At 50.2% G+C, this 26,068-nt stretch overlaps 1 protein-coding gene across 1 annotated transcript; it reads right to left on the reverse strand.

Annotated features, from left to right (window-relative positions):
- Nucleotides 1–1,943: 1,943 nt before the first annotated feature.
- Nucleotides 1,944–4,856, reverse strand: CCDC177 (coiled-coil domain containing 177). The gene has a single exon (XM_027066033.2). It carries the CDS (start codon nucleotides 4,732–4,734, stop codon nucleotides 2,632–2,634), a length of 2,103 nt encoding a protein of 700 aa, XP_026921834.1. The 5' UTR covers nucleotides 4,735–4,856; the 3' UTR covers nucleotides 1,944–2,631.
- Nucleotides 4,857–26,068: the final 21,212 nt, after the last annotated feature.

Below are 26,068 nucleotides of genomic sequence, written 5' to 3' on the forward strand. Positions count from 1 at the left end.
AACCTCTAATTTGGTGACATTCAGACCTGGGCCTTTGCATCACATGTGACACTATGAGCTGCAATGTGCTTTTTTTTTTTTTTTTTTTTTCTTGAAGGACTCTTTATTTTCTTAAAGTTTTTATTTAAATTCCAGTTAGCTGTAATGGGGCTTTTGAGACCATTCTTTTCTGCCCCAGATTGCAACAGTACATTGTACTCTCTGGGCACGGTACAGTCAGAGGATCCTTTCTGTTTACGGCAATTGCACCTGCACTTCTAAAGTCATAGAACTGAGAGACTGCTTTGACTCTGATTCATCTTCACAGTGCTGAGGAGGGCCAAAGACACGACCCCCTCTCCACAGGTGGGGAAACCAAGGCACAGAGAGATGATCTACCCAAAGTCACTCAGTAAGTCGGAAAACAAACTGAACAAAGGGCGAGGTAAGATCGCCTGTGTACCTTTCAGTGTCTCATCCACAAAACCAGACTGTGTCCTTCTCGAGTGAATGTACATACTTGAGAAGAAAGGAGTTTTAGGTGGAACTTTCTATTAAGGTTGCAAAGGCTCTCTAGGAAATCAGGGGCCACAAGGTAAGAACCAGTAAGTATCCAGTTAACCCTTTAGTTAAATGCCCCTGACTCACAGACAATGCCAATTGTTATAGCTAGCTACTGATAACCTGGTTACCGACAAGAAAATTTGAGGGAAAAATCCACCCCTACCAGAAATAAACCTTGGCACAGCTCTCTTCCTGGTGTTACACCTGAAGTGTAACACACAAGTACTGCTCCCTTCTACACAATGCTTTTGTATCTGCTGGCATGCAGTTGGGGGTGGGGTGGGGTACAGACGGAGTGTGTGTATATGTGTGTGTGTAATATCAGACATTTTAGGGACAATTCTGCCCAGCAGAATATACATGAAATATGTCCAATATAGTAATTCTCTACCCTGTTTCTTGCTTTTGTTTGTTTTTGGTTTTTTGGTAACTTTTATTTCCTGGTCCCGATTTAATGAAAAAAGTAATGTTTTCTGTGATGAAGGCAAGAGTCAATGGGTAGATATGGCCGGCGGCTGATTTCAGCTTCACGGGAAGGAAGCACTCTAAGGGTTAAAGTAGCCTGAAGACAACTGAATGGGAATTTGTTAGACTTGCAAGTATTTTCCCCCGGAAGCTAAATGATCATCTGTCCTGACGCGCCCGGCCCCCTCCAACACCAGGAATCCATATTCCCAGAAACCAGCTAGGCCAACAGCAGCCCTCCTGCCTCCCTACTCCAGGTCAAGAAAGGCACAAAGAAGACCAACAAATAATACTGAGGCGGTGCTTTGGGTCTGGAAGACCTTGAGGTACCTGGAAAAGAGTACTGATGGCCCCATCTGGCCAATGGGAAAGGTGAGGCACGGAGAGACTGATTAAACACTTTAAGTCACAAGTGAGAGAGAACCAGGAACTTAAGGGGGGGGGGTGAGGGGGACATTCTCTTTTTCTTCTGTGGGGGAGGACGAGGGGGAGACATACCACCAACAATAGCAAACACAAACTCTCAACAGCAAAGCGGCAGGATCCCAGCCACCTCAGGAGTTCACCCTCTGAGCAGCTGTGAGGATTCCTCCACAGAGGAAATCCTAGCTCCAGACTCGCTGCGCCCACCCTCGGGGCTGCATCCAGGGCTGGAGATTGAGGCAGGATTGGCCTGGGCAGGCACATAAGGTAGCTCTGCTTCTTAAGGCATGGCTGCTGTCTTTCGAGGAATGGGCTCACATCCACGTTGGGAGGTGGGCGTCAGACCGCTGCCTCCCCTGAAACTACCCTGCAAGAAAGCATTATTTGGTGGAACACTGCTGCCTAGGGAACTCATCTCCCCCGGGGCTGGGGGCTTCCACTAAAGCCAAAACAGCGTCACCAAGCCAACCAACAACACATTTCTTGTGTCCCCTGGAAGAATAAGAAGAGGGAGAGAGAGAGAAAAGAAGACACAAATGAATCATAAATTTGCAGATGATTGTCTAACTAGAAAGCCAAGGGGAATCAACCAAAAAACTACCAGAACTAAGATCAGAATTTGCTCAAGTGGCAGATTAAAAGTCAAGCATACAAAGAACCCATCGCTTTTGGGGTCACTTGGTGTGGCCTAACTCGCTGGAAGAGCTGTGCTTTTCTGCGTGGCCTCCACGCTTTGTGCAACTTGCCAGATTTAAAAAGATGGAGGCGAGCCGAGGGGATGCCTCCTCCGCTGTCACCTCAGACGCCAATGTGCGACAGGTGCCTGGGCTCACTGCTGCAGAAGGGGCGGTCACTCCCAGGGGGGCCCTCCCTGCAGGCCCGACCCAGCCTCTTTCTCCCCAACTCTTTTTCTATTCCAATCCCAAAGACACATGGGGAAGCTTGGCAAGGGTAGCTGCGGGAGCCACCAAGGGTGGATGTGGTCAAAGATTGTGCTCTGTCATTTCCAAACAAAGTCCGTTTTTAAAAAGGCGGTGGGGCTGTCAGGTCTCCTATCTGTCCTCTCAATGCCTCTCTGATCGGAAGCCTGGCGAGGCCACTGTGCTGAGCCCCGACGGGGGACTTCCACGGTCTGGTCATAAAGGCCAAGGGAGGCCGCCCAGGGCTGAGCGTGGCAGGCTGGCCAGCCAGGGGTGGCGGTCATTTGCGGTCCAGGTTGGCGTGCAGCTGGGCTTCCCGCACCATGCGGTCAAAGGAGCGCGTGTTGGTTTCCTCGCGCACCTTCTCCCGCACGTGGAAGGAGGCCCGGGCTGTGGAGCGGGCGCTCTCCAGCGCGCTCCTCCGCTCGCAAGACAGCTGCTCGCTGCGCTCCAGCTTGCGCCCGATGGCCTGCAGTAGCTCCCGCCGGCGGCAGTCTTCGTCCCTCTCCACCTTCTCCTTATTGGCGCGCTGGGCCCGCTCCTTTTCCAACCGACTCTGGCCCACACGCCGCGCCTTCTGCTGCACCGCTTCCTCGGCCGCCTGCGCCGCGTGTTGCAGCCGCCGCTCTCCGGCCCGGGCCAGCGCCTCCAGGTGCGCCTGGTGCTCGCGCTCTTTGCGCTCGGCCGCCTCCTTAGCCCGCCGGCCCTGCAGCTCCTCCCGCCGGGCCCGCTCCCGCAGCTCGCGGGCGCGCTGCTCCACCAGCTGCTCGTAGTTCTCCTGCGCGCGGCCCAAGCTGGCTTCCAGGGAGCTCCGCAGGCCCTCTCGCTCCGCGCGCTCCTGCCGGGCCCGGCCTTGCAGCAGCGCCTCGTGGCGCGCCCGCTCGGCCCGGCTCAGCTCCCGCTTCTCCCGCTGCAGCTGGCCCTCCTGCCGCTGCTTGGTGCGGGCCGCGCGCTGGGCGCGCTCCCGGCGGGCCTGTTCTGCCCGCTCGCGCCCTTCCTGCAGGCCCTCCTCCCGCTGCTTCAGGTTCTGTTCCTGCTGCAGCTTGCGCAGCCTATCCTCCCGGGCCGCGCGCTCCGCCCGCTCCCGCCGCAGCAGGCCCTGGCGCTCCGCCAGCTCCCGCCGCCGCTCCTCGCTGCGCTCGCACTGCCGCTGCCGTCGTCGCGCCGCCTCGAGCTCCTCGCGCCCCCGGCGGCCGCGCCGCTCCTCCACCTGCGCCGCCCAGGCCCGGCGGCCCTGCTCCAGCGCGCGCTGCTTCTCCCGTTCCTCGCGTTCCCGCCGCTGCTCGGCGCGCACGCGCTGTTGCTCCCATTGGCCGTGGGCCGCGGCGCGCTGCTCCAGCAGCAGGCGCTCCTCCTGGTGGCGCGCCAGCATCAGCGCCGCGATCTTGCGGTCGCGCTCCGGCACTCCCCGCAGGCCCCGCTCGGCGCGCACTTGGCGCACTATGCGCTCCACGTGCTGAGCCGTCTGCGGCGAGTGGCTCAGGTCGCCCAGGCTGAAGCTGCGGCCGGTGAGCGGCACCAGGGCCAAGGCAGAAGGGCGGCCCAGAGGGTTGGGGGCGGAGGACGCGGAGCCCGCTGGGCAGCTGTTCCTGGCCGAGGCCCGCGGAGGCCAGCGCAGCTCCCTCAGGCTCTCCCCGCTGTAGGACGACGACGACGCGCCGGACTCGGAGCTGAGGGCGCCCTCGCGCCGGCGGGACAGCGAGTCTAGCGAGTGGCTCTTCCTACCTGCCCGCGAACCCGCGGGCGGAGGTTGCGTCCGAGCAGGGGACGGGCTGGAGGAGGCCTTGCGGGCGGCACGCGGCGCGGGCGAGGCCGGGAGGCTGGCGCTGCTGCAGCTGCTGCTGCTGCCGCCCGCGCTGGCGCCCGAGGCGGCGGCGGCCGCCTGGCCCAGTGGCGTGAAGAGGCGCCGTTTCTCCTCGCGCACGATGCGCTCGCGCTCGGCCCGGCACTGCTGCAGCTTGGCACGTCGCTCCGCTTCGTAGGCCTCGTACAGGCCGGTGGCCACTCTCATGGAGCGGCCCGGGGCCTCGCGCACCAGGTCGGCCAGGGCCCTTGGCAGCAGCTCCACTGGCTTGACGGCGCAGCGAGCGCAGGCCTCCAGCGAGCGAGGGCTGGTCAGCACGTAGCGGCTGCCCTCGGCCTCCGGACAGTCGAAGTTGAAGAGGTCGAGATGCAGCAGTGGAGACTGCTCCCGCCGCCCGCCTTCTTCCGCTACGCTCGGGACTTCAGCCTTGCGGGGCGCCGCCGCGGAGGCCGAGGCCGAGGAGGCGGCGGGCTGCTGGGCGCCCTGGGCGTCAGGGGGCACGGACGCGGCGGCGCCGTCCCCTCCCGAACCTTCAGGCTCGGCTCCCTCCTTCTCCTCTTCCGGCACAGGGTCCACCATGGCTGAGCCCTGTCCTTTTGTGGAGTCTGCGGATGACAAGGTAGGGACACCGAGGAATACATGAGAGCGGTTCCGTCTGCCCCATTCATATACACCCCCTCCCAACTTAATCCGCTTTGGGATTAGGCTCAGAGGCCCCGGGGAACGTAAATCATAATACCGCTGTCCTGAAAACCCAGGCGGGGGGTGGGAGGGGGCGGGTACTGGTGCAAGGAGAAAAGCCTCAACCTCCGTCAGCCCCGGTGTGCAGGGCAGGGTCCTGGGGCCCGGCTCCCCAGGACATCTGGCCCGCTGGATGCATCTCCTTCCTGCTGCAAGTTAAAATGAAAAGATCGCGGTGCAGGCAGTGGCCGGCCAGGGAGGCAGTGGAGGATTCCCGGGAGGATTAGTGTATTTGTTTGTAGCTTAGGCGGGGACCGGGGACGCAGCTTTGCAGGAACAACAACAAAAAAAGAAGAGGCCTGTTCATCCTCAGAGCTCATTGCTGCGAGGACCCCATTTGCCTAGGGAAGAAGTTTATTTGGGATTAGGCCCAGAAGCCCTGTGATTTGTATGATAAATTTACATGAGATATACCATACGATTTCCCCCTGCCAAAGGAGACCCGGGTCCGGAGCTGATGGAAGGGCAAAGCGAAATGCCTCAATTACAAAAGGCCTCCCCGGGAGGGGTGTTCGATCCTGGCTCTGCCTTTTGGGCAGGGCTTGCTAGGAGCTGTGCCCGCCCCCACCCCCACCCCTCGCGGGTGTTTGCTGGGGATGGGGAAGGCGCCTGGGTCCTTTCAAATGCACCCGATACCCTCCAAGTCTGAATGTGCTAAAGGCACCAATCCACCCCAGTCTAGGCTCGGACACCTGCCCCTGGATATCCTCCGGGTCCCCCTACCGTATCTCAGTGAGGTGGGCTCCGGGGACTCTGCCTGCCCAGCCACGCCAGTGCCCGCTGCTCCCGGGTCTCCTGGCCGGTTCACTCACCACACGTTCCGGGCACCGGCCCCGCGCGGAGGGCTTTTGTTCGCAGCTCGCCGCTCTCCCCTGCGCGTCTTCAATCCCCGCGCCGGCGGGGTCGGGTTACTAACGGCTGCAGCCGCGGTAGGAGCCCCAGCTGCCACCGCAGCCACCGCCAGCGTCTCTCCATGGGGCCCGCACACATCCCAGACGCTACCTACACGCGGGAGGGGGAGTGCGACAAGGCCTCCCTAAAATAACGCAGCGCTGCTCCCTTCCCTCACGCTGATTCTTTTAAAAAAGGAAGCCGGGTTCCATCGCTGCTGCATCCCTCGCTGCCTCTCCAACGGGGAAGGTACCGCAGGTCTGGCGACGCCCTCAGCGCCTCCTGGTGGACATTCAATATTGGTTTGTTTGCTTAGAGGGCGAAGAGAAATTATATATACATATGAAATATGTTTTTATATATGAAATATAAATATATACATATGTAAAAATATATGAAATATATTTTCTATATGAAATATAAATATATATGTATATTTGGTAGAGATGGATGTATATATATATATATATATATATATATATATATGGGGGAATATATATTCCCCCAAATACATAGTCCCCCAAATAAATATATTCCCAAATATATATTCATATCCCAAATATATATTCATCATTGCAAATATATATACATATATATACACATATATACATGCATATATACATATATGTATATATACATATATGTATATATACACATATATGTATATGTGTATATGTATGTGTACATATATGTATACACACATATACACATATGTACATATATGTATATGTATATGTATATATACATACATATATATGTGTGTATATATATATGAAGGTGAATACACACACACTTACTTGGAGCATATATCCACTGAGAAACTAATCTTTAAGCACCTTCACTGGATAGAATGAAGGAATAGCTTGGCTTGCTTCTCAAGGGAACCCTGAGAACATACAAACTTGATAGTAACTAATTGAGTAGAAATATGGTTCCTAATCCAAATTATTAATGTTACTTTTTAAGAAAAACTAAGCGCACTCAGATTGTTTCGAGGCAAGCAGAAGATGTGTGACCAGTGTTTAATGCAAATTTGGGGGACTTCCTGGTTCCAGATAATACACGTTAGAACCAGTTAGTGCTGTTTAATGGGTGTTATTTTGAGACACCTCCTCCCCACCTTTTTTCCATTTGGAGTGGTTTTGGCCACAGGAAGCAGAAGGGAGGCCTGGAGGGAGCTTGCTGGGTGTGTGGGACATAACATTAGAGAGCATGGTAAACTATGTTGTTAATAATCTTGATGTTGTCAGATGGTAATGAGGAGCAAGTGAAGGATTGAAAGCAGAAAAATGACGTGGGTTGATTTATATTTTCAGAACGTAACTCTAGCAGCAATGGAGTGAGGGCTTTAGGGGAGGTCAACGGGAGGCTGGAAGCCCTGTTAGCTGTACCATCGCCCAAGGCAGGAAAGGTTGGGACTTGAGGGGGAACAGCAGCAGGACAAGTAGGTCTGGTTGAGCTGGGGGGTGTACAGATTCCTGAAATAGACAAAGAATGTTCAAAGATAGCTTGGCCCTGGGGGTGTGAGAAGCAGTGAAGGGTCAGGGATGACGTCCTGGAGCAGTGAGGTAGCTGGTGCACCCAGTGAGAGTACGGAGCCAGGAGGGAGGAGTAGGTGATGAGGAGAGCCTGGGAGAGAGGAGTTTCTTCTTGGACCCCTTGCATGTAAGGTGGAGCTGCCCAGCAGGTGGCTGGGAAGTTGTGTCAGACGTCTTGACTGGAGCTAGAGTTTAGGACATCATCACCATATACGGTGTTCCTAAAACCAGCAGTGGGAGTGAGATCACCCAGCAAGGGCAGGAGGAGTGACAAGGGAGGCAGGCAGGGCATGATGAGGCTGCTAAAGGAACAGGAGTCCATGAAGGGGACCAGTCAGCACTAGCACGAAATTTAAGGTCTTGTGAAGCTAACAACAGAGCACTACAGGAGGGGGTAGCCTAGTGTCGAGGCCACAGAGGTCTAGAAGGATTTCCCCTGGCATCAAATACCCACTGAAATTGGCAGTGATGGGGTTTTTGGTGACATCAACAAAAACAGCTTCAGTATCATCCTGGGGGTCAATGCCAAACTGCAGGAGGTTGAGGTTCGGGGAGGTGAGAAAGTATCACTGACTCTTTGACATTTGGATGAGAGTGTTTGGAGCTGTAAAGGGCTTGAGACCTCATCCCACTGACATGCGGACACATTAACCTGCCAGTTTCATAGATGCTGGACAAGCATGTCCTTGGTCAGAAACAAAGGACTTTGTTACTTCTGGCACAGCAGACAGCAGGAGGTCCGTGTTTTTGTTGCCTCCCTGTGCCTAACTCCCTCGGAGCCATGGGGAGATGGGCCCAGATAGCTATTTTACATACAATGGGTTTGTGTCACAGGTGAATGACCCTACTAAATTTAGTAACTCTTCATCTTTTCAGGGGCGGGACTAGCAGACCTGCTCAACCTTTGCCCCAGAGGGAGGCAATATCTTCGTTATCTGGGACCGAGATCAAGTCTTCTCTCTGACCTGGAGGGAGACTCCTTCTCTCTCTGTCTTCCAGGGATGTTGGCTGTACACACATCCTTGGAAAATAGTCCAGAATAAAAGCCTGTACAAGATATGCAGAAATGCCGTGGAGAATTGCTCTCAACAGAGAAAAGGAGCAATTGATCAGATTAGCTATTAAGAGTTGGGGCTGGGATTCCGACCTGGCTCTGTCTGATTCTGAAGTGGATCCCATGCCTTGTACTGCATCTAGAAGTAAAGTAAAGGATCTATGGATTCAGATGAGTGGACTAGTTATAGTTAGTGGCCTAGTGGACTATAGTGGGCTAGTAAACAGTTACTATTCATTTGGATACATCTCATCTTACAGGTATGGTCAGAATCAATCAGGAAACATCTGTAGTATCTGTAAGTTTTAAACGGGAAGCCCAACAAATGTCCCACCTTTAATTAAGGAATGATTCACCTACGGGAAAGGTCAGGGAAGGAGAGGGCATGGAAAGGGGTCCCTGAAATAGGACACTGATCTCTAGCCAGCCACTTGAGCAGAAGTGACTTGGCAAACAGTGGGGGTACTACTGAGTTATCCTGGATCTCTCACCTCTCATCTTTAGGTGCCTTGGACATTTCAGGAGCTGGGTTTCAAACAGGTTAAGTACTGGCTTCCTTCAGGTTGGGAGTCCTAGCCTGCCAAACATCAAAGGTATTAAATCCAGTTTTATTATGGCAGCCAGTAAAGAAAGCAGCCCAGTTTGGGAACATGCATCTGCCCCTTGTGAGTGAGGTTGTGGACATGGTGATGAGGAAGGTGAGTCTTAAAGAGTCATACAGACTACTCGTTCAAACACCCGCTAACCAGGCTGTATGATTTCAGGCAAGCTTCTTAGCTCCTCTGAGCCTCAGCTTCCTCAAAAGAGGAGCCACAATATGGACTGTTATTTTGCGTTGCACAGGCCTTTAGAGATGATAATTTACTAAGTACCTTGTTAGATCCCTTAATAGAATAGCTCACTGGCAGCCTGGGAGCTATAACAAATTACCATGAACATAAACAACACACATTCTCACAGTTCTGGAGGCTGGGACGTCCAAGATCAAGGTGTGGTGTTTGGTGAGGGCCCCACTTCCTGGTTTGCAGATAGCCAGCCTCTTGTAGCCTCACCTGGCGGAGAGCAGAGAGAGAGCAAGTTCTGTCCTGTCTTTTCTTATGAGGACACAAAGCCCATCAGGAGGGCTCCAACCCCATGACCTAGTTACCTCCATCTCCAAACACCATCACACTGGGGGTTAGGATTTCAACATTTGAATTTGGGGGAGACACAACCATTCAGTCCATAACACTCACTTAATCTGGACCAAAAAACCCTCCTACAATGTAGACATTATTATCTCCATTTAAATTCATTTTTCTCAGTCCTCACCACCTACCTCAGCTCCGTGCACTTGTGTTTATTCCCTCTTCTCAATATAATCCTATTCATAGAATGGAGATTATTCCATCTAAAGCTCTAAATCAAGAGTTGGTAAACTATGATCTGTGGGCCAAATCTACTCACTGACTGTTTTTGTAAATAAAGTTTTATTGAAACACAGCTATGTTTATTTGTTTGCATGTTGTCTGTACTACCTTTTGGCAACAGTATCAGAATTGAGTAGTTTTGAAAGAGACTGTATGTATGACTCACAAAGTTTAAAACGTTTGCTGTCGGGCTCTTCGAAGAACAAGTTTGCCAGTCCCTGTTCTAATGACTGATGATAGCTTTTGCCCAGCTATCAGTTTATTGACTTGCACCTCCAAATTCACTCTTCCTGCTCTGGGAGAGTGGACTGTGTGCATTTTCTACTTGACAGTAAGCACAATGCTAAGGTTAGCCAGTAGAGGGAGCCAGAGGGACGTTGCAGGAGAAAGGGGCTTCTCTTCCTGGTTCCTTTGTGCTGTGATTTCTGCTTTTTCTTGTTCCTGCTGCCTGATGAGTGGTGTGGGTGTGGGGGAACATCCTGTGATGCTTTGCTCCAGCTGTGTCCCCAGAGCCGTCAGTGACTCACAGCCCCGGCCCAGGTCTGGTGAGCACCTTCCTGGGCCTTCCTGAGGCAGACACCACAGATGCTAAACCGCATGCCCCATAGTGGTTCTCTGACTCCCTTTCTCCAGTCTTGTCCACCTCTAAAGATGATTTCCTGTTTGCCTGTGGAGCAGCCCTGCCCCAGACAAACTTCTCTGACATCCAGGGGGCTGCAATCACACCTTTCCCAATGAGCTCTGAATCCCAACCCCCAGTGGGGGGGGGGGGGGGTCCCCTTCCAAGTTGTCCCTTCTGAGTAACTCTCCCTCAGCCTTAGGGAACCCTTGAGAGTTCTCTGTATATCTATATTTATTCTCCTTTTATAGTTTAATGCCTCCTTATATGAGCTTCCTCTGTAGATTACTGTGTGGTTTCTGCCTCCTGACTAGATCAGTGTAATGCACAGTGCAAAATGTAACCCATTCCCAGTTCTTGGGACTAAGGCCTTCAGAAGAAATTCAGAACACAAACTAGCACGTAAAAGGTAATATTAGTTAAAAATAAAATGTTTAGGGGCACTTGGGCGGCTCAGTCGGTTAAGCATTCAACTTGTGGTTTCGGTTCAAGTCATAACCTCACAGTTCATGAGTTTGAGCCCTGCCTCAGGCTCTGTGCCGACAGCACAGAGCCTGCTTGGGATTCACTCTCTCTCTCTCTCTGCCCCTCCCTGGCTTGCTCTCTCTCTCTCTCTCAAAATAAATAAATGAGAGGAAATTGTTTATTTCGTATTTTGTTGGAGTAATATGTGGTTGTGACAGTAGGAAAAGAGAAAATACAGGAAGGAAAAAAACTGTAGGAAAAGAATCACTCAAAGACTACCAGCTTGGTTACAACTTGGTGTGTAGGCAGTGGGGACTTGTAAAGCTGCAGGAGGACACGTTCCTGTCTGTTTTCGCTCACAACTGCTTAGGGCCTGGCCCATAGTAGGTCCTCCTGCTGAATGGGTCAACAAGAGTGCGTGAACGCGTCTAATTGGTGTTACTTTGCTCACCATATATACAAGGCAAGTGGCCTTTGTCAAAGTATTTTTGAGCTGTTAAGCCACTTTGATGACTCTTTGGGAGTTCGGTATGATAAGCAGGTGATGCTCATAGGGACAGGAGAGACCAACCTGCCCTAGACCATGGAGGTGCCTCAGCAAGGGAATCTAGGAGTCTTACAGTTCATCTGATGGGTTTTTCTCTCACTTTAAGAAGGGCCACACCTCATTCCATCCACCGCCCTCCCCTGCCATGACATTGGAGAAGTGTCCTTGTTCCTGAGTATGACCATGCACTGGGGGGAGAGGGGGGAGGGAGGTGCTGCCCCATGGCTGTTTTGTCTGTGAACAAAATGGATCTGCTCAAAAGAGTGGGCTGTTCTTCAGGAGCTGGCCTTGTTTCCAGCCCCTCTGTCTCTCTCACTGGGTTGTCTGTCTCTGGCATGAAGCCGCCTGCGTGATCAGCACTTTAGGGGCCTTCCTTTTTTTTTTTTTTTAAGATTTATTTTTGAGAGAGAGAGAGTCAGAGTGTGAGTTGGGGAGGGGCAGAGAGAGAGAGAGGGAGACACAGAATCCAAAGCAGGCTCCAGGCTCTGAGCTGACAGCACAGAGCCTCGACGGGGCTTGAACTCACAAACCTAGAGGTCATGACCTGAGCCCAAGTCAGACCCTTAACTGACTGAGCAGCCCAGGAGCCCCGGGGCCCTTCCATTTTGAAAGTGGCTACTCTGAAGTTACAGCTTCTGTTCTCCACAGGCCACTTCCCCCACTATCTGCGACACACATGCACACACACTCTTACTAATTCCTTTTTTATGTAATGGACAGTCCTAACTTCAAACGTTGTGCACCGTTACTCTCATAATGTCTTAAACCAGTCATCCTGATGTTTATACTTGGAGATTCAGAGATGAATCATATTCCATTACTGGAGATTGTGGCCCCTGTTTGCCTGTTCACCTTGGGAATCAGGAATCTGCCATCAGGCTCTATTTTACCCATCCAGATGTGTCCATCAATCACACAAGAACAAGAACAACAAAAGCAATGAAAACTTGCTATTAAAAAGCACCCCAAGCTTGGCCAGGAAGCCTGGGGGGTACCGAGAAGGTTGAGACTGACCTTCCCCCTTGAGTGCCAGTTGAAGTAACAATACCCAAATATTCAAGAAGTTCAATGATAATAGGGTTCAATCAGTTACAAGAGTTGGTAAACAACTTACATGTGTAACCACAAGGCAGAATGTCATTAATGCATTGCTAACTAGCGCATCACTAATTACCATACAGTGTTAGGTAAGTTCTTCAACCTCTCTGAGTCTGATTTCCTTTCTGGATTGTATTAGTTTGCTAAGGCTGCTGTAACAATCTCACACACTGGGTGGCTTCAACAATGGAAATTTGTTGTCTCACAGTCTGGAAGTGCAAGATCAAGTTGTGAGAAGGGTTGCTTCATTCTGACATCTCTCTCTTTGGGACATCTTTCTTTGGCCTAATCTCTTCTTATAAGGACACGAGCCCACCAGGATGACCCCACTTAACCTCTTTATAGGCCCCCATCCCCAGTCGCATTTGAGGTACACAGGGGTTTAGGACAGCAACGTTGAGTTTTGAGGGGACACAATGCAGCCCATAATACTGATAAAATGGAAATAATGGTTCCTGGCTATCTGCAGTCATTCAGATTTTGATCGAGTGCCTATTGTTTGCTAAGCCCTGAGATCACTTTCGTGGGGCCCTATTATTAAGAGAAAAGGGGAGATGGTTATAGATCAGTCCCAGCAGTGCTGGGAAGGAGGACTGTTGGGAGTTCATTGAGTCAGGCACAAGACTGCCACGGCCTGAACCAGGGCAGCCGTGGTGAGGACAGAGGACAGAGGGAATAGAAAAATGTTAAAAGATATTTACTGTTGCACGATTAGGTGTGACTCAAAATTCTTAGGTTTCTGGCTTGGACAACTGGATGTGGGGGGAGGGTTGTGGCATTTGCTGAGTTGGAAAATAGAGTAAGAGGAAGAAATTTTGGCAAAGATGATGAGTTACACTTTAGACCTGTTATTTATTTATTTATTTATTTATTTACCATCATGGTAAGTACGCTCTTTAATCCCCATCTCCTATTTCCCCCATCCTCCACCTACCTCCCCTCTGGTAACCATTAGTTCTCTATAGTTAAGAGTCTGTTTCTTGGTTTGCCTCCCTCTTTCTTTTTTTCTTTCCCTTTGCGCATTTGTTTTGTTTCTTAAATTCCACCTATGAGTGCAGTCATATAGTATTTATCTTTCTCTGCCTGACTTATTTCACTTAGCATAATACTCTCTAGCTCCATCCGAGTCATTGGAAATGGCAAGATTTCCTTCTTTTTTATGGCTGAGTAATATTCCATTGTGTGTATATACCACGTCTTTATCCCTTCTTCAGTCACTGGACACTTGGGCTGTTTCCATAATTTGGCTACTATAAATAATGCTGCTCTGAACATCTGATAATGTATCTTTTTGAAAAAAAAATTTTTTTAAGTTTTTATTTATTTATTTTTGAGAGAGACAGAGACAGCACCAGCAAGGGAGGGGCAGAGAGAGAGAGAGGGAGAGAGAGAATACCAAGCAGGCTCCACACCGTCAGCACAGAGCCTGATGCCAGGCTCCAGCTCCCGAAACCATGAGATCATGATCTGAGCTGACACCAATTGTCAGAGGCTTAACCGACTGAGCCACCCAGGCACCCCACCCCGTGTGTATCCTTTTGAATTAGTATTTTTGTATTCTTTGGATAAATACGCAGTAGTGCGATTATTGGATTGTAGGGTAGTTCGATTTTGAGGACCCTCCATGCTGTTTTCCACAGTGGCCACACCACTTTGTATTCCTGCCAATAGCATATGACAGTTCCCTTTTCTCCGTGTCCTCGTTCAAGCCCCACATTGGGTGCGGGGCTTACTTAAAGGTTAAAAAAAAATTTTTTTTAATAAGGTTTTTGCTGAGACTTAAAGGAGATGAATATGTTCAACACATAGCACAATATGCCCATGTACCTGGTGCAGAGTAAGCCTCAACAAACAGGCCATCAATAGTTAGTAGTAGTTTGGATGAAATGAGCAAATCCAAGCTTTCTTTTGGTTGATTTCCCTTGCACGTGTAGAATGTGTCTCTAACTTGGCCTTCAGTTCCTCTGCTCCGTTTGGAAACCTTGCCCTCTACTTATTTTGCCTTTTGTTTCTGGGGATCAGAGGATTTGCCTGTTGCTCTGAGAGAGCTGAGTAGCAGGTGGGATTGTTTTATGTTGCCCAAGGAAAATTTCCAGAGGGGACCTCGAGGCTCACTTCACCTTTTGACCTCCAGGTGGCGCCACGCCGCCGCTTATCTCTTGGCTCTGGCGCCAAGCTTCTAAAGTGAGAAACCGGGCCTGAAAACACCAAAGGTAATCCCTAAAACCCAGAGAGATGCTGAGTGCACCTGAGAGACAATTTCGCAAGGCAACTTGAAGACAATATCTTCTTCAGTTTTGGCTTTGGACTTGTACCCACCATTCCCTAAGGAGGCCCTGCTGCTTGATGCTTCTGTGTCTCTGCATGTACTCTTTGCAGTACTTGATCCATGCTACTCTGTGTCACCAACTCCCTCTTGCCTCACAGAACTCGGCTCAAATGTCACCTCCTCAGTGGAGCCTTCCCTGATTAGATCTCCATTCTGGGTTGTGCTTTTACCACACCCTGAGCATTGCATTTGGATGGCGTCCCAATGTATATTTTTAGACATTTTGTTATAGAGAACTTCAAATACCAAAAAATAGGGGAGCCTGGGTGGCTCAGTCGACTAAGCGTCTGACTTCATCTCAGGTCATGGTCTCACCGTTCGTGGGTTCTGGCCCCATGTCGGGCTCTGTGCTGGCAGCTCGGAGCCTGGAACCTGCTTCGGATTCTGTCTCTCTCTCTCTCTCTCTCTCTCTGCCCCTCCCCTGCTCGTGCTCTCTCTCTCTCTCAAAAATAAATAAACATTTAAACAAAATGGAATTAAGTGACCTAATAGCATCAGTCTTGCCGAACTGTAATTTCTGAATTTCTTACATGGTTCGTGCATTAGACAGTGGCCTCTGGGGGGAGAGGAACTGTATTTTATGGCATGTGTCCCCAGCCCCTGTGCCTGACATAAATACTTAATAAAGATTTGAGGAATAAGTGGAAGCACGTATACGTGGTCCTGTTTCCCTACTCCACTGTTCCCTGTTTTTATCTTTTTTGGGAGTCTCTTCCCATCCTGCCTTTGGTCTTTGAGGCAAGCAGAGAGGCAGCTGTGGGCTGCCGCATACACATGTGACCACATTTCAACTCTGTCTTTTTTTGTGAACATGACAAAGTGGTTAATGTTTCTGAGCCTCCGTTACATTATTTGTAAAAAAAAAAAAAAAAAAAAGAAAAGAAAAAAAAAGAAAGAAAGAAAAGAAAAGAAAGAAAAAGGAAGGAGGAAGGAAGGAATTATGCCTGCTTTGCAGCACTCTTATGAGAATCAGATAAGATACCCACTTGCTTGGCACATAGTAGGTATGCAGTAAATGCTACTTTCCTTTCCTGTGGGTTTTATGCTGGTTCCAAGGAAATGACTTCATCCTTGGGGGAGAATGGCTGTTATTCATCACGCAGCTGGAACAATGACAACATGTATCTTTGGGAAACACCGGCTTCCCCTGCCTGGCATAGGAAGTGAAATGTCAGCCCCCTATGTGTCCACGCCCACTGTATCTGACAAGGGAAGCCAGACTGGCCAAGCCAAAATGAGAAGGGGCCACAGGGTCTCTGCACTGCACCCTCCCTGTTCGATTTGTCTTTTCTTCCTCCTTTATTCATTCAGCAGACGCTCCATGGTCTTGAGTGCCTTCTGTGTGCAGACCTGGGGCTAGGTGCTAGGGCTGTGGTGAACAGACGGACTTGGCCGTGCCCTCACAGAACCTGAGCTGTCTGTGGGTGGGGTGGAGGTAGAGACAGGTGCACCTTGCAACAAGGGATAAGGGCAAGGAATAAGCAGTGTGGGCTATGATAGGGAATGACAAGGGGATCTAACCTAGTCTGGGGAATAAGAGGGCCCCCTTGGGGAAGTGACAGTGAAGCCAAAATATTAAGAACAAATGGGAGGGGCGCCTGGGTGGCTCAGTGGGTTAAGCGTTGGACTTCAGCTCAGGTCTTGATCTCAAGGTTTCTGAGTTCGAGCCCCGCATCCTGCTGTCAGAGAGGAGCCCACTTCGGATCCTCTGTCCCCCTCTCTCTCCACCCCTCTGCCACTCATTCTCTCTCACTCTCTATTTCTCTCTCTCTCTCTCTCAATAAATAAATAAACTTAAAAAAAATGGGAGTTAGCCAGGCCAAGCATGTGGGGAGAAGAGAACCCCTCCCTCCTCCCACCTTGGGTCGTCCTCTTTCCCCTCATGCAGTGCCCTGCGTGTACATGCAACCCAGAGCTCTACCTGGGCCCCCCTCCCAAGCCTCCTGGGCTAGAGTCTCCTTCTCACCGAGGAAGTCACTGTAAGATGGTAGCTGAGAAATGTGTTTTCTTCAAGGAGCACTTGCCTTCTGCTCAAGGATGCTTACAGAGGAACTATCTTTAAAGAACAAATTCCAAATACTGAGACTCTCAGGCACTTTCTGGCCAGTGTTTTGGGGAATCCAGGTGGCTGTAGGCTCTCTCCTGAGTACAACCTTCTGCCTCACGGAGCAATCTTTCTTCTTTCTCTGTGTCACTCCTCCCCTTAGCCTCTCCCCATCAGAGCAACCTGGCAATATCCAGAGCCCACCCTTCCTGACTGGGCACAGCTCGAAGCCAGGGCCGGGGGGGCAGCTCAGGGGATCTGGGAGGGCACGCAGGTGTTCTGTTGCCTGGCAACAGAACCCAGCCCCCGGGGCAGAAAGTGAACTTGATGCAGCCCAGGGTGAGGTCAGCCCACAGATAGTCTGTGAACCTCAAAAGGAAATGAAAGTTCACCAAGAATGGAGCCAGTCTGTTTTCATTTCCTTTTCTTGACTGAGCTGGCAGATGAGGGCAACACTGGCAAACAAAGGTGAGATCCCGGATGCCCTTTGTGGAGGGGGTGGAGAAGCCTGTTCCTAGTCAGACTATAGCCATATGCTGTCCCAAATGCTGTGCTGTTTGGGGGTTTTATGCACGGCTTGGATATAGACCATGCTATCAAAGATGACACTAATCTGGGCAGAAAGACAATACAAATAGTTGTTGCTAAGATTCATATGCCAGGCACTTTTCACTTTGCCACATACTTTTTGCTTTTTAGTGAATACTCCTGGTGACCCTAAGATGTGGGGATTAGCCAGTTGACAGTAGACAACATGAACATATTTAGAGGAATTAAAATGCCCAAGGTCACACAGCTGGCGTGTGGTGGGACGGGCTTGGAAAGCCATCGAAAGCCCTTCTCCAGTACTGAGAGACGCTAGTCATTCATTCGTCCATTCAGTAGAAATTTCCTGAGCTCCTTCTACGTGCCAGGCAGTGTTTGAGGTAAGGCGGACCAAATCCTGCTCTCGTGGAGGTAAATCCTAGTGAGGAGAATGGGAATAAGGAAGTAAAATTAAAAAGATAATTTCACAGACGTGCCACGCAAAATAAAGTGGGGTAACAGAGCCATGTAGACTGAACGGTCAGGGAAGATGTCCCTGAAGAAGTGACATCTGGGTCAAAAGGAGCGGCGGTGGGAATGTTCTGAGGGAAGGCAGGGGAATGGCTTTGGCACCTTTGAGAAACAGAGTACTGGACTTTAATGGTTTCTAAGGGAACTGTGACTCTAGACTGACTTTCTTTTTACATGTTTATTTGTTTATTTTGAGAGGGGGAGGGGCAGAGAGAGAGAGAGAATCCCGACTCAGGGCTCGACCCCCACGAACCCGTGAGATACTGACCTGAGCTGAAATCAAGAGTCAGAGCGCAACCGACTGAGCCACCCAGGTGCCCCTAGACTGATTTTCAAGATCTTGATTGGGATAAATGTCCTGTACTTGGGCTCAGGGCAACTGCCTAAACACAGGACATGGTGGATTGGCCTGCACCAGCCTGGCTGACGGGCGCTTCAGCTTCTGTGATCTGGCACGGTTAACGTAGTCCAGAGTTACTCTGATAAAAGTAGGGTCCAGGGTGGAGTAGGGCATTGACCCTCTCCCTGGAGCCTCCACCTGGAGACTTGAGCATACTCTGGGCACTGACTTGCATTTCTTCTAAGTTTATTTATTTATTTTGAGAGAGAGAGAGGGCACAAGTCGGGGAAGAACAGGGAGAGGAGAGAGAGAATCCTAAGCAGGCTCCACGCTGTCAGTGGACAGCCTGATGCAGGGCTTGAACTCACGAACCACAAGATCATGACCTGAGCTGAAATCAAGAGGCGGACACTTGGGGCGCCTGGGTGGCTCAGTCGGTTGAGTGTCTGACTTTGGCTCAGGTCACGATCTCGCCGTTCGTGGGTTTGAGCCCTGCCTCGGGCTCTGGGCTGACCGTTCAGAGCCTGGAGCCTGCTTCTGGGTCTCCCTCTCTCTCTGCCCCTCCCCCACTCATGCTCTGTCTCTCTCTGCCTCTCGAAAATAAAGAAATGTAAAAAAAAAAAAAAAAAAAGAGGCGGACGCTTAACGGACTGAGCGGCCCAGGCGCCCCAAATCCAGGCATTTTAAGGTTACTTGATGTGTATCAATGAATTGCTTAGAAGTGTGCTCTGGTTAACACCCAGCTAATAAGTGGAACCAGGATTAAAATCCAGATTGGCATGGGGGTGCCTGGCTGGCTCAGTTGGTAGAACATGTGACTCTTGATCCTGTGGTCCTGAGTTCAAATCCCACATTGGGTGTAGAGCTCACTTAAAAAAAAGTCCAGATTAGCTCAAGCCATGAAATCTCTGTAAAGATGTTCAAAGACTAATTAACATGGTTGTCTCTGGGGAGGGCAGCTAGTTGCTGAAGAATCCCCTCCCCGTGCCTCTCAGAGAAGACCTGATCGAAAATGAGCTGGGCTGACTCATGAGATAGAAGACCCTAGCTTTTGAACTGCTCGGACGTCAGTCAGATAGTTGTATCCTCTGCAGCTGGTTCTGGCAATTCTGAGTAGAGGGACCGTGGCTGTGTGAGAACCCACACACTCCACCTAAAGACGCTCAGTTCGAACGCCTTTATACATGGTGCTGGGCACACAGCAGTTGGAGTCCTCTGAGGCCGCCCAGAGGTTGCTGGAAGGGCTAAGCCTGTGCTCATGTGGCTGGCTGGCTGGGTAGGTGGATGCGGCCTCCATCTGAGCCCCGAGTCTCTTCTAAGGCCTGATTCTTCTGGCCAGTGCCCTCAGGTATGGTAAGGAGAGGAGGCAACCCTGAATGCCTTACTTAAGTGGCAGGGAGGAGGTGACCCACAGAGGGCCTTCCTGTGGGGACAGGGCATATCTTGGCCCCCTATCCAGGGCCAGCTGCATGGGCAGAGACCTGCACAGTCTCCCAGGGCCCCGAATTCAGTAGAACCCTGCCCTTAGTTTAATGCTCCTCTGCTTTCATCTTGGAATTCTTTTTTTTTTTTTTTTTTAAGATTTTATTTTTAAGTAACCTCTACACTCAGTGTGGGGCTCAAACTTACAACCCTGAGATCAAGAGTTGCATGCTCTACCGACTGAACCAGCCAGGCGTCCCTCATCTTGGAATTCTTAATTTTTAAGCAAGGGGCCCCATATTTTCATTTTGCACTGGGTCCTGCAAATTATGTAGCTAGTCCTGTCTCTGTTGATTACAGGAGAGCAGTGACAGTTTTTTTGCTGCCTTAATGCTACAAAAGCAAGACCCTGGATTTGCCTGGAGACCTCCTGGGCCTCTAGTCCTGAAGCGGAGTCCTTTGCCTAGAGGAGGAGGAAGAAGAGGGCAGGGGGAGGGGATGAGAACTCTGGAAAGGTTTTGAGGCCTGCCTGTCCTGACATGTCACCTATACTTCCTCATTGCACAAGGGTGGGTCCCCGGGGGAAAACATCCAGTCAGCAGCGCTTAGAGCCTGGGCCCGGCTATGTTTCAGCCTGACCTATGATCCAGAGGGGAAGAGATTGGGTGTCTGCTCAGGGCTGGACTTTGGCATAAGCACATTATCTACACATGCTACAACGACAATATTATATACCAATATATATGTCTTGACACTATGTATCTATAAAAATATTATATATTTTACCAAAGGTGAAACTGAGTGTTAAATAATTGGTACAACACCACCCCCCGCAAATATAACACAGAAGGAAAAGGAATCTTTTATTTTTTTAAACAGATGGCTTTTTTTTAAGCTTTTCCCTATTTGTTTCTCTCTTTCTTTCTTTCTTCCTTCCTTCCTTTCTTTCTCTCTCTCTCTCTTTCTTTCTTTCTTTCTTTCTTTCTTTCTTTCTTTCTTTCTCTCTTTCTTTCTTTCTTTCGTGGGGCAGAGGGGCAGAGAGAAAGGGAGAGAGAGAACCCCAAGCAGGCTCCCCACTGTCAGCGCAGAGCCCCACGCAGGGCTCAAACTCACAAACCAGTGAGATCATGACCTGAGCTAAAATCAAGAGTCGGAGGCCTAACCGGCTGAGCCACCCAGAAACGCAGCCACGCACTGGAATCATTTTTAATCCTACTTTCCAGAGGCAACCACAGATAACATTTGGTAATTTCTAAATGAGGAGCTAGCTCTGGAACGATACACAAAAAGTCACTGCAGTTGTCTCTGGGAAGAATTGGTGGGAGACAAATTTTACTTCTCACTTTGGTACATTTTGAATTTTGTGCCATGTGCATGTAATATAAAGATGCATTGGGGCGCCTGGGTGGTTCCGTCGGCTGAGCGTCTGACTTCGGCTCAGGTCACGATCTCGAGGTCTGTGAGTTCGAGCCCCGCTGCCTGGCTCTTTGCTGACAGCTCGGAGCCTGGAGCCTGCTTCCGATTCTGTGTCTCCCTCTCTCTCTGCCCCTCCCCCGCTCATGCTCTGTCTTTCTGTCAAAAATAAAATAAACATTAAAAAAATATAAAGATGTATCATTTTCTGTAAATAATGGTAAGGAGTAGGCTCTTTGGACTATACGAGAAGCTAATACTCTAGTTATCTGGACTGCTTGGAGAATATAACTTACGGTTTCTTTACAGTTAAGCTCATCCGTAGTGCATTTAAAATGTATTTATAAAACTTTGCTTTAGATAGAACTTCCCGGGGCACCTGGGTGGCTCAATCGGTTGGGCCTCCAACTCTTGCTTTCATGATCTCACGGTTCGTGAGTTCAAGCCCTGTTTCCGGGCCTGCTTGGGATTCTTTCTCTCCCTTTCTCTTTGTCCCTCCCCTGTTTGCACTCGCTCTCTAAAAATAAATAAACTTAAAAAAACTGTTTTAAAAACAAATAGAATTTCCCTGAGACAGACCCTGAAGCAGGCACTCTTGTGTTCTCTCAACATGGCTCTGGGCATCAGCATAGGAAGCCGTGTTCCCACACGCCTCTTTTCCCCATGTATTTGCTTTGGAGTTAGGGCGCCTGGGTGGCTCAGTTGGTTGAGTCTCCCACTCTTGATTTCGGCCTAGGTCATGATGCCAGGGTTGTGGGAGGGAGCCCGGCGTCAGGTTCTGCACTGAGCGTGGAGCCTCTCTCTCCCTCTAAAATAAAGTAGGGGCACCTGGATGGCTCAGTTGGTTAAGCGTCTGACTTTGGCTCAGGTGATGATCTCACAGCTGGTGGGTTCGAGCCCCATGTCAGGTTCCGTGATGACAGCTCAGAGCCTGGAGCCCGCTTCAGATTCTGTGTCTCCCTCTCTCTCTGCCCCTCCCCTGCTTACACTCTGTCTCTGTCTCTCTCAAAAAATAAAGTAAACAAAGCCCATATTCTAGTTTTAGCTCCACCACTAGGAGCTGTATGACCTTGAGTGAGTTACTTAACTTCTCCAAGGAAGAAGAGCCTTGCTTTCTTCCTCAATAAAATAAGGATACAGGATTACCATTTCTTATTCATAACTGAAATCCCAGAAGTTCTAAAAACTGAGTTTTTTCTCCCCTTAGTTTGGCATAAAAACTGGTTAGGCGACACAATCTGACCTGAACTAATGTGAGGTCTTATATAGTTTTATTTATCGTGTTTCATGTGACTGTGTCAACATTTCACCGCATAAAAGTGAATGTGTGGGCTGCCTAGTGCTGTAACCAGACACTAGGAGGGATGTTATATAATTTGCAGTAATAGGCTCCATATCACTCTTATAAAATCCAAGGAATTCAGACTTCCAAAACACCTCTAGCCCAAGAGTGACAAGAAAGATAAGGTGTTAGAAAGCGGAAGGACAGAGATTACTAACTGCTTATCCAATATCCATTCTTACCATCTTGCTTAATATAGAACTCTGAGTGACTTTATTGAGATTAGAAGCATGCCCAGCTAAACTATTCCACTTCCCAGCCTTCCTTGCAGTAACATGTAAGTGGTTGGGTGGGGCTCCAAGAAAGCACCCCCTTTTCTCCCTGCTCCTCTTCTTACTACTGGAATGCAGATGTGACGGCTGGAGCTACGGCAGCTATCTTGAGTGTGTTTAAGCCACAGTAGTTAGATCTCTGTTAAAGGTAATACTAACTGGGACACTTGAGTGGCTCAGTTGGTAAGCAACCGACTTTTGATTTCAGTTCAGGTCGTGATCTCACAGTTTGTGGAATGAGCGCTGACAGTGCAGAGCCTGCTTGGGATTCTCTCTCTCCCCCTCCTGTGCCCCTCCCCCACTCGTGCTCATGGGTGCTGTCTCTCTCTCTCTCTTTCTCAAAATAAAGACATAAACTTAAAAAAAAAAAAAAAGGTAATACTAACTGAAACAAAGCCCCGGTAAAATGCCTGAAAACCAGTAAGTGTTGTAAAAGTCGATAAAAGTTTCCAAAAAGAGATGTGATGCTCATGGAGGTGTTCTGATGATGTTAAGGACACTCACGACAGGAAGGAGTGAGCTGGCAATCCCTCAGCTTCCTTTAGAGCCTGAGTCCCTGACGTCAGAGAGAAGCATTCAGGAGATTTAATGGTGTTCAGTTCTCCAACCAGTGATGTCAGTTTCAGGGAGAAAGGGAAAAGGCCTCTAGGGTGTGTGTGTAAGAGCCCAGGAAGGCCTTTGGCCTCCCGGAAGGTGGGTAGAAAATGATCAGTCAGTGGTGATGGGCTTTCACTTACTCCTGTCCCTGAACCCAACATGTCCTGAGACAGCCAGTCCTACGAGGGTTCGGATGGGAGGGGGTGGGGGGTTGCTGAGAACCTTGCTCTGAGGGGCCCTGGGGTGGACTGGACATCTGGAGGAGAGCTAGAGTCAGAGGGCTGAGCCTGAGGCAGGGCAAGAGGGCAGTGTGTTTGGGGTGGGCGGGGAGAGAAACTTGAGAGATCCTAGGATGGTTTCACAAAGTGAATGCTCAGTGCTTCTAGAAAGACCACAGAGGGGCCCACTGGGAAAGGGCAGGGAGCTGGGATGGGGGAGGGGGTATCTGGAGGATCTGCAGCAGGGGCTCAGGGGCCAGAGAGGCCATGGAGATCTTTGGGCCCTGGGTTCAGTTGTTTGTTGGGTCCTGGAATTCATTAGATCATTTGTTATGTGTTTTTCTCTGCAAAATTGCTGTGACCTCCATCAAAATACTAATTGTTTTTGACCTTCTGTGTCATCACTTGTTGCAAGAGCCTTGTCCTCTTCCAAGGCATATTATAGAACAACACGTTAGAATAATCTGAGAAGCTGGGGAACCCAGACAGCAGTGCTGCAGAAAGAGTGTCTTTGTGAATATGATCACCAAATATTTAAATGCCCTGCAACTAGATGAAAAGGTACATTCATAGACACTGCTCTGAAATCTAAATTCCACAATATACTGCGAGGACCGACAACTATTTCTGCCTGACGGTTGGTATCAAAGTTGAATTCGAATCATGTAAGCCACCTCTGTGGGCTCCTCGGGGTTTGTGCTGAGTCTTTATGTGCTGGGTGGAAAGTCTGGATCCTGAGCGAGTGGGTGCGGGCCTTCGTGTCTTCTCAGCTTTGCGCCTCCTCCCTCCACCCTCAGCCCTTCCCCACTCCATGGACATCAAAGCCGCTCCCTAGACCGTACAAAGCCATTGCTGGAAAAGCCACATAAATGCTGCAGCTCTTTGCTGACTGGGGCTGGGCATGGTGCCAGGCCAGAGATTTCGGAAGGGAGCCCTTCCAAATGCTGGATTAAGCCTCTGGAGCAGATGTTGCCTGTGGCTTGCCAGCATTCAGAGAGCTGGGCAGGCAGCAGGCTTGGACTGGGATTTGGATAGCTCACAGAGCTGTCGAACAAAGACATGTACACACTGCCCTGATGGAGAGGCCGGGCGAGGGTCAGCTGTCAGGGGTCCCTGGGGAGCCTGCTCATTGCCCAAGAGACTGAAATCGCAGTGAGTCATTTCAGGCGGAAAGAAAGGGCACAGAACAAGTGTTCCCGGGAACACTTCCCCAACACCTCGCCCACAGGGTGCTCGATGGATATTCCTCCCTCCCTCAGCTCTGCGCTCAACCTCCCTGTTTTAAAAATGGGAACAACTCAATGCCTGAAATTTGCAAAGGAGTCAGGCTTTGCAAAACGGTAGAAATAACGTAGGCATTAAGTCCGTAAGCCACGTTTGTGCACACAAAGTCCAGCTGCTGCGACAGAGCTGATGTTACCCCCTTTTGGAATTTGGTGATTTGAGGCACCAGAGAGGTATGCCAACCGGAGGACGGGTCTCTTCATGGATAGGTTCCTGTGCCTGAAATGCCACACTGCCAGCATGAAGCATTGGGTAGCTGAGTCAGGGCAAAGAAGGGAGCAAGTCAGGAGGCTTGAAAAGACGTGGTGAAAGGTACCCTTTGCTGATTGTGTCCATTTGCTGCAGGGCGGTGTTGGGGCAAAGACACGTTGTGGAAGAAAAGAACACTGGATTTGGAGTCAAGTGGACCGGGGTTTGAATCCCGGCTCTGACGCTTACCAGCTGGGTGGCTCTGAGCTATTCACCTCTGAGTCCCTATTTCCTATCACTAAAGCTGTCTAATGATTCCTGCCTCACAAGGTTGTTGTGAGTGTGAACGTGCTCTTTTGCCGAGACCTTGTGCGCACATGTGATTTATTGGAAGCCACAGCCCCAGGGTCATCCCTGGCAATGGGTGTCTGGGACCAGGATGCTCCATCGGCCGAGCGAATTCTCTGTTGGCACAGCTCATCTCAGCCCAAGACCCGGGCTTGTTCTTGGGCGGTTACTTCAGAAGCTGCAGCTGTATTTCTTGCAAGCCCGTTGAGAGGCCGGAGGCTTGGATTTCACCGAAGCCTTCAAAAGGTGTCTGCATTTTGAGGCCCGTTTTCCCCTTGTCATGTTTTTTCCATTTGTTCTCAGCCTTTGGGAGAAGGTTTCGTCCTTCTAGCTGCCCTGAAATTAATCTTGCACTGGAAGTGTTTCTTACCACCAAGGAAGATCTGGGCCTGCCTCCGGACAAATTTGCAAAGGGAGGGGGCAGGGCAGAGGACGGAGAGGAGGGAAGAAGTTGGAGTGAGGTCAGGAAAAGGAATTGGTGTGAGAGCAGCCAAGAGAGAAAGTAGGGGAAGTGCAGCCAGCAGTGATAGGAGGGGGCCTTGAAGTTGGAGGTGCGCTCCCTAAGAAACTGGGGGAACCAGCCGGCCCCAGGGCGGGGGCTTGCTCTCTCCAGGCACTCCAGTCCCCTCCACGGTGCAGAGCAGCCTGTCCCTCGGAGCCGTGCTGGTGATGCCTAGTTGATTCTAAAATCAGTGCC

This window comes from Acinonyx jubatus, chromosome B3 (genome assembly GCF_027475565.1).
Source record: "Acinonyx jubatus isolate Ajub_Pintada_27869175 chromosome B3, VMU_Ajub_asm_v1.0, whole genome shotgun sequence".
Classification (NCBI taxonomy): domain Eukaryota; kingdom Metazoa; phylum Chordata; class Mammalia; order Carnivora; family Felidae; genus Acinonyx; species Acinonyx jubatus.

Bases quoted from the DNA above. Each gene is read 5' to 3' on its own strand.
- CCDC177 (XM_027066033.2), bottom strand. From the start codon at position 4,734: ATGGTGGACCCTGTGCCGGAAGAGGAGAAGGAGGGAGCCGAGCCTGAA.